Below are 8,458 nucleotides of genomic sequence, written 5' to 3' on the forward strand. Positions count from 1 at the left end.
ACACTATTTTTCATATATTTAAAATCACCAGTTAGTTATCTATATTAATTGCTTTCAGTTTACTTATTGTTTTAAAATTTGTTATAAAAAAACTTACTAAAATAATGTAATACAGTGTAACATCCTTCTTGTGATTATCTTTTAGTAACTTAGTAAAATATAATTTTATAAATTAATAAATGTAATTTGTTATATTTTAACCGTAATATTAGATTTGTACTCAGTATAATGTAAGAAAAGTTTACTCATCAAAAGAATTTTACTAAGTCAAATTGAATTCAAAGAAACAACATTATAATTCAGAATAATTAGATATTTTTATTATTTTTAAAATTTTATAAATATTATTTTTTATTTACAATTCTTAAATAAAAACATATAGTAAACCAAAGTACAATTTTATTTTTATATCTATATGATACATCTAATATAATACTTTTTAGAATGAGTTTAACTGTTGTTATCAAATCTAGTATGTATTATTCAAATTTCAATTTTAACATCGAATTTTAATATTGATTTCGATTTTAATCTCCCGTAAAATTATTAATAAAATTTGTTGACGTGTCATGAATTCCGACAATAATAATAAAAAGGAAGAATTGACTCAACATCCTCCCTATTAAAATATTATCGTTTAATAAAATAACATTAATAAAATTTCAAAGTTAAGAAAAAGAAAAAAAAATCATGTACTTAAATGATAATACTTTAGTAAGGAACGAAACAATAACTCTAATATTGAATTATTTTTGTTGTTGTTGCCGGAGTTCATACCAAACTAATAGATTTGACATATAATTTTATTAAATGTTAAAATTAAAATTAATATTATTAAAATTAAAAATTTAAACTTTTAAAATGAATATACATTAAAAATTAATATTTTTATAAGTTGATCTATTGAAATTAAACTCTATTTTTTTATTGCATAAATATTTTAAAAAATTGAAGAAACATTTTATGAACTCTATTAATAAAACTAAAAAGAATATATTTTTATTTATTTTATATATTTTTATTGTAATTAATAATATTTACATATTTTAAAAATATATAATTAAATTTTTGAGGTATGCATCTTTATTATATAGGCAATTATATTAAGTATGCTGTTACGTTAAATTATTAAAATAATATTTTATTATCTAAAGAGATTTTATCCTGATTCGAAATTACTAAATAAAAAGTATTTAACAAATGCTCATTTTAGGAAATACAAGTTGGTAGTTGGAAACTAACGTGAAAGGAGCGTGCATTTGACGCTCGGAAGACTAGCGTGAACCTACTACTCAACCATCGGAGGCAGGCAGCCATCGATTAACCCACAACACTCAAAGTCCACAACTTCCAAAGCTTTCTTTTCCTCTTCCACACTCCCTAGAGCCAACACTCACAGAACTGAACACAAAAAGAAAATCACAAAAGTTCATCGCTGTAACAGCCATGGCTATGCTATCTACTTCGCTCTCAGGTCCCTCTCAGTTCTCCGGCCTTCGCCAATCATGCCCTAAACTTCTTGAGACTCACTCCCTCTCTCAGTCATTTCTTCGTCATTTCAATTCTCAACTTCGCAGCATCTCTTCTTCTCGCAAACCTTCTAGACATGTCGTCGCTATGGCCGGCACGGGAACGGTGTGTTTCAATCTTCTCTCTGCGAGATCTCCTCTCAATGCTGCTTTCAGATATTTTGCTTTCTGTTTTAGCTTTTTGGTTATGTGCTGTTACTCCTTTTGCTTTGCACCTATACTTATATTGTTAGATATCAGTCTAGTATCTGCTCTCGTTGCTGATATTATTGATTCAGGACAGTTTTTTTTTTTCTGAAAAATGAACTTGCGTTATTTATTTATTTAGTTAAATTCTGTTTGGTTATGGAAGTAATTTTCTCCAAAATGTGGTTATTAATCAATATTTCTGCTTCTTCTGCTTGCAGTTCTTTGTAGGAGGCAATTGGAAGTGTGTAAGTATTAAATTCATTGTTCTTGATTTGATTTATGTATTCGGCTTACCACATAAAATTATTGAAAAGTTCTACGCACTGCTAGTAATTCACATGTGTTAACTTTTCTCCATGTTCCTTATTGTTGCAATTACATGATCTTTTGTCACAATTTTTTCTTTTAAACTTGTAAATGTACTGCGTATCTAGGTTGATTTCAGCAGTTTCCACTGATTCTTCATAATTCGTTATTGACTCTTAATTCTAGAAACACTCTTTCAACTTGTTAACAAGTTCTGTTGCTTTTGTTTTATTAATAAATTCCTTAAACTATAGTCTGTTTTTTTTTCTTCTTTTCTTTTTGTTGCATCTTGTTAGTGGACACTGCAAATGCATAACTTTTATAATCGTTTGTTTGGTTTCGTTTCAGTCCTCTAATCCAAGTTTGTCTTTATTGTTTCTAGAATGGGACAAAAGAGTCTATCAGTAAGCTTGTTTCTGACTTGAACGATGCGAAGTTGGAGGCTGATGTTGGTGAGTGCATATTAATCTTATATTGGTGTTCTGTTTGCTGACTGCTTTAAGATTTTTGCTATTTTTAACTTGTATTTGAAGTTAGATATATGGTTTATTGTATTATGTCCAAACTGATATTGAACATGGTATAGTATTTGTGGCCACAAATGTCCTGCTTTTGTATCCATATGGAGAAAGAGATCTTTACATGTTGACCTTTATTCTTATTTGATTTGTTTATCAGGAGAGCAGTTAATCTATACGTTAAAAGGGTTCTGATGTTTTGTTTTTACTGATTTGGGCAGATGTTGTTGTTGCTCCTCCCTTTATTTACATCGATCAGGTGAAGTCTTCATTAACAGATAGAATTGAGATTTCTGCTCAAAACTCCTGGGTCAGTAAAGGTGGGGCTTTCACAGGAGAGATCAGGTTGGTTGCTCTTCCTTTTTAAGTGATAGCCAGCCTGGCTGATATCTAATACTATAATCCTTCACATAATTTTTGTCTAGCAACAAACACTGATATTTAATTTTATTGCCCTTCACTTAATTTTGGCGTTCTTTTCTCTTTTTCTGCTGTGTCTTCAAGTGACAAAACTATGCTGACTTAACTGAAAAATATTTGGCTTAGCTAAAATCATTATTTGATGCTCTGTGTGGAATGCTTTTGGTAGAGGGCAAGCATAACGATAAATGAGATACTATTGTCTGGTCCTTTTAATCAAATTTTTATTTTTTTCTCCTCTGCATGTGATTTCATGTTTTAGGAATAAAAATTTTCTTTTGTCTTGTCCATTGTAAGATCCAGTTCTTTTCCAAAGTCATTCGTTATTGCTCTGTCAGGTGAAGATTTTCTTGTGGGTTTTCCTCCAAAATATTCATGCTTGTTAGAGAAGTGAACTTTGTGAATGCATTTGTTATGGTTCATCTCTTTTTATTAATTTTTTGGTTTCCGGTGTTTAGGAGCCTTTTCCTTTCCATTTTTTTTGGATGATTCATTATGATTAGTAAACTGGCTCATTCTTTTGTGATATATGAGGGTATTGAAGTATTGGGATGATAACATGAATAAAATTACTTATGGTGGCAGATGATTAATCCTTTGTTCCCTAAGTTTGGGCAAAGCTGAATATCTCATCTCAAATAGTTTCTATCTGTTTGCTTCATTGGATTGATAAACTCTATATTGATTGCATTGGAATACATGCACGAAATGCAATCAGACAAACAGGTGGTGATAATTAACTGCATGTCCAATCATAGTTTACTGTTAATCCAACTTTGATTTTTTTCCTGCACGAACTAGAGTTTGTCTCTTTTAAATTTTTCCTCAACTAAGCTCCTCCATTTCTGCTTTTCTCCAGATGTCTTCTTTTTAATTCTTGTACACTGTTTTGTAGTGTGGAACAACTAAATGATATTGGCTGCAAGTGGGTTATTCTTGGGCATTCTGAACGCAGGCATGTAATTGGAGAAAATGATGAGGTGACAATTTAATAAATTCTTTTATCATTTTGAGATTTGTCATGGAATACATGATCATTATTAATGTAGCTCAATTTTATCCACATATACTGTACTTCTCCCTGAATTCAACACATATTGAATCTCAATGTGCAAAGAAAAAATTATCAATTTTGGTTATTTCAATAAGGTCACTGTTGCTAGCGGTAGACTGTTAGCAAAAGTTTTAAAATGAGTCATTTTTTTTTTCTTCTTTAATGTAGTTTTACATTTAGAAAGAAGCTGTGAAACTTTTTTATTTAGTTGCAACATAAAATTTGGCCAGATCACTAAAAGAATATGGGAATTGTGACCTTATTGAAGTAATCAAATTGAGTGATTATGCTGGTACTTGAAGTTCAGTAAGCATGTTGATATCCAAGGATGAGTGCAGTGATTGTTTGTGAAGTTAAACCCTGTTCTTTTACTAGTTGTTTATTTAAAACTTGAACTAAAATATTTATTTATTATTTTTTTTTGCTGCAGTTTATAGGAAAGAAAGCTGCATATGCCTTGAGCCAGGGTCTTGGGGTGATAGCTTGTATTGGTGAACTTTTAGAAGAAAGAGAGGCAGGAAAAACTTTTGATGTTTGTTTTCAGCAATTGAAGGCATATGCCGGTAATTGCTTAGATATATTGTTTCTACAAACTGAGAAATATCACATTACATTGTCAAAAAAATCAAACAACTTTGTCTAACACTTTAATTTAATACCTGTAGATGCTGTGCCCAGTTGGGATAAGATTGTTATTGCATATGAGCCGGTATGGGCTATTGGAACTGGTAAAGTGGCCACACCTCAGCAAGCTCAGGAAGTGCATGTTGCTTTACGAGATTGGCTCAAAAAGAATATCTCTGAAGAAGTTGCATCCAAAACACGAATTATCTATGGAGGTACTTCATTGACTTCATTTATGCTGATCGCATGATCTTATCTCAGCTTATATTACAAAACTGTGTACTTGAATTGTCCATGACTAGGCAAGAGGAGTATTCTTTCTTTTACTTCCTTTTTCCTTTCATTAGTAGAAGAAAGCAGGATATATGTCATTCTCCAGAGATTAATTGAATTGATTTATTTTTGGTGTGCTAATTGGAGATAAGCCTTTTCTTAGTAATCCATTAACTGTCATCATTGTCTGAATGCATAAGTACTAGTAAGGGTTTCTTGGAACACTGCAGTTTTTCATATCTTGTTAGGTGCAGCTGCTGGCAATCTAATGTATCCGAGTTGTCCTTGCAGGATCTGTAAATGGGGGAAATTGTGCTGAACTTGCGAAGCAAGAAGATATTGATGGTTTTCTTGTTGGTGGTGCATCCCTAAAGGTATACTCCTGCCACAAATGATTTGTTTAAAGATGAAAACATTTATGCTCTATTGGCGAAAGACCACAATAATACTCTCTATCTTAATGAGCTGGGGCTGCATAGATGACTAAAATACCAGCATCTTTGCTTTTTCCTTTTCACGATGCAGGGCCCGGAATTTGCTACCATTATCAATTCTGTAACATCCAAGAAAGTTGCTGCTTGATTATGTAGAGTTGGTCTGGACAACATGGAAAAATAAAGGGCAAAGTGAGGATACTTCAGATTGAAGCTGTACCTTAATCAAACATGTGAGCTAGCCTTATCCAAGCAGTTTTGATTATAAAATCATATTTCTTTTTTGTTTTTTTCTTTGTACCTTCCTAGAAAGAAAAAGGCCCATTTGCACATCTTTCTTTTAAAAGGGAATTACTGTAACTATGCATGAGGTTGATGCCATAATCTTAATGAAGCCCCCCCCACCCCACCTTTGTGTTTTTGTCACTACTCAACAAAGTTTAATTGATGTAGTTAGTTACTGCATCATTGCCCATGCCCAGGGGCATCAACAAAGTTTGGTTTCATTTATATTGCTAAAATGATTCAATATAAGAAAATTATTGCTATTATATTTTATTGATATAAATGTAAGAAATTCAGGAAAACATATAGTAGTGTCATTTTAAGTGAAAAATATGGTATTGTAAAATCTAAATATGGCTTTTTATGGTTGAGAATTATTTTATTTATTAGGAAATCTCCGTTTGTTTCGCAGCAAATAACTTGTATCCAATTTTTTCTGGTTTAACATTCTTTAGGAAAACAATTTACTTTTGTTCTTTGGTTGTATGCGAAAAATTGTAAGGAAATAATTTTATGATGTTTGGGGGGTTTTACAATTTTTTTTCTCAAAGAAATAAATCAGATCAAAATTTTGTATGTATAATCTGTAGTTAAATTAACAAAAATTGCACTAAAATAGGAAGTCTGAAAGTCTTTTTGCCACTGAACATCTAGTGGTAGCTAGAGTTCATTGAAAATGGTTATCGTATTGAAAAAGTAATTATGATTTTTAGCGTTTTTACAAATTTAAAATAGTTTTTTAATTTTAATATAAATTTTACAATTTATTTTGCAATTTAAGATACCGGTTAAAATCTGTTATAATCTTACTGATGTAATGCCGAAGAGCTACTCCACATAGACTATGTTATGTTAAGAATTTTATCTTTGTTTATTTGTAAATAAAATCATGAACTTTAGTTTTATTTATAATTTTATCACAATCTTTTAATATTTGGCAAATTAGTCTATCAATTTAGATTTTTTAATATTTTAAATATAATTTAATCAGAATAGATAAATAATAAATTTAAAATTTAGTAATTAATCTAAAATTTAATTGCAATAAAAAATATATTTAACTAAATAAAATATGAGACTATAGGAATTTGTCTGGAAAAAAACATCTTATCTTATTAACACTAATAAGTAATATATATTAACCATTTTTAAAAAAGATTAAGATAAAATTTATAAAAAATATTTATTCATATCTTATGAACTGAAAAAATTAATTTTTAGATTATATTAAGTAATTAAACATTAACTAATTATCAAACTATACATTATAAATCATAAAAATTAATTTTAGGATCTATTTATGCTTTATAAAGTTATAACTAATTAATTTAATATTAAAATCACATTTATTATTTTCTGTAGACAATTTTAGTAATTAAAAATAACAAGAATTATCACTATTTTACCCTATTTATTTATATTTTGATTTTAATTAAATGCATAATTTTCTTATTGTAATTAAATAATGTATTTAATTACTAAAAATTTTAATTTTAATACTTTTTCATGTTGTAATTAAATTAGTTATGTACTAATTTTAATTGAAATGAACATTTTTTAAAAAATTTAAAAGTCGTGATAAAATTGTAAAAAAAATGAGTAAAGTTTGTGATTTTCTTATAATTATAAAAAAATGAGATTCTTGACTTGACTTGGTGCCTATATGGAATAACTCAACCAGCTTAGGGACGTATCAATAAAATTATATTGGACTTTTCAACTGGTGCTTTGAATTGAAAAAAATTATAAGATTTATGTTGAAATTATCAAAATTAAAAAATCCTGTTACATTTGCAAAAAGCGTTAAGGGTTATGATTATTTTTGCAATTAGCCCTATATTAATTGATAAATATTTAGTTATTTATTGTATTTTAAAATTTTTTATTAAATTTTGTAAGACCATAAAAGTTCCAAAAATGATTTCTCCTTTGGAAGCCTATGTTAAAAAAATTCACTTAGTTTTTAACTAGGAAAATATTTTTCATTGACCAACTTTTCTGCATACATCAAACACAGAAAATGAAAAGAATATTTTTCGTGAAACAAAGTCTAAATTAAATCACACAAATTTAATGTCAATTGATAACTTGACAACTACATCTGAAGCCAAAAGTTAAGACAATTACATTAATGATGTGTGAATTTTTTAAAATCTGAATGTTGGGTACTTGGATTAATTTAGAGTTAGAATGGAGCATAGATTAAATCAGAGTTAAAGGATGGAATAGAGTTAAATGATGAGTATGGATTTTAGTGATTCCTGCTCGAATAAAAAAATTATATTAAAAAGTACCAAAATTAAATTTTTTTATAATGGAACTGGAATGATTCGAAAAAAAATTATTTTACTATTATAGTATCGTAGTAATTCTTTAATAATAAATGTACTAGAATTACACTAACCGAATAGAATTAATTTTATGTCTTTATATATGTAAAATCTTAAAATTACAAGAATACGTAGTTACTAGTAATACTATCTAACCTTTTTTCTTTTTACTTACAAGTATTATAACAATGACTCATTCAGTTACTCACGATCACAGTTTACAAACTCAATTTCTTTCATCAATTAAAAAGTTTCAATCATTAAGTATCGCAATTTAAATTTCTAATTAAATATCTTCTTTTCTGTTAAAATTTTTATTCCATTTATTCCTTAATTTCTTTCGTCAATTAAAAAGTTCGAATCATTAAATCTTGCAATTTGAATTTCCAATCAAATATTTTCTTTTCTTTTATGAGTTTTATTCCGTTTATTTGAAACTATGAACTAAAACCATAAAGTCAATATGCATGCTCTCTATTTATTTTTTAATTTAAAG

The 8,458-nt window shown here is 28.4% G+C and overlaps 1 protein-coding gene across 1 annotated transcript; it reads left to right on the plus strand.

Annotated features, from left to right (window-relative positions):
- The first annotated feature begins 1,324 nt into the window (after positions 1-1,324).
- Positions 1,325-5,768, plus strand: LOC8285143 (triosephosphate isomerase, chloroplastic). The gene is made up of 9 exons (XM_002529202.4): positions 1,325-1,635; positions 1,937-1,963; positions 2,407-2,476; positions 2,764-2,887; positions 3,858-3,942; positions 4,447-4,579; positions 4,682-4,855; positions 5,205-5,287; positions 5,439-5,768. The coding sequence occupies exons 1-9, from the start codon at positions 1,447-1,449 to the stop codon at positions 5,493-5,495; spliced, it is 942 nt and encodes a 313-aa protein (XP_002529248.1). The 5' UTR covers positions 1,325-1,446; the 3' UTR covers positions 5,496-5,768.
- The last annotated feature ends 2,690 nt before the right edge of the window (positions 5,769-8,458 follow it).

The sequence above is a fragment of the Ricinus communis genome, chromosome 8 (assembly GCF_019578655.1).
Source record: "Ricinus communis isolate WT05 ecotype wild-type chromosome 8, ASM1957865v1, whole genome shotgun sequence".
Lineage (NCBI taxonomy): Eukaryota > Viridiplantae > Streptophyta > Magnoliopsida > Malpighiales > Euphorbiaceae > Ricinus > Ricinus communis.

Bases quoted from the DNA above. Each gene is read 5' to 3' on its own strand.
- LOC8285143 (XM_002529202.4), top strand. From the start codon at position 1,447: ATGGCTATGCTATCTACTTCGCTCTCAGGTCCCTCTCAGTTCTCCGGC. The intron at 2,477-2,763 runs GTGAGTGCATAT...TGATTTGGGCAG, and splicing joins GAAGTTGGAGGCTGATGTTG to ATGTTGTTGTTGCTCCTCCC. The intron at 5,288-5,438 runs GTATACTCCTGC...TTCACGATGCAG, and splicing joins TTGGTGGTGCATCCCTAAAG to GGCCCGGAATTTGCTACCAT.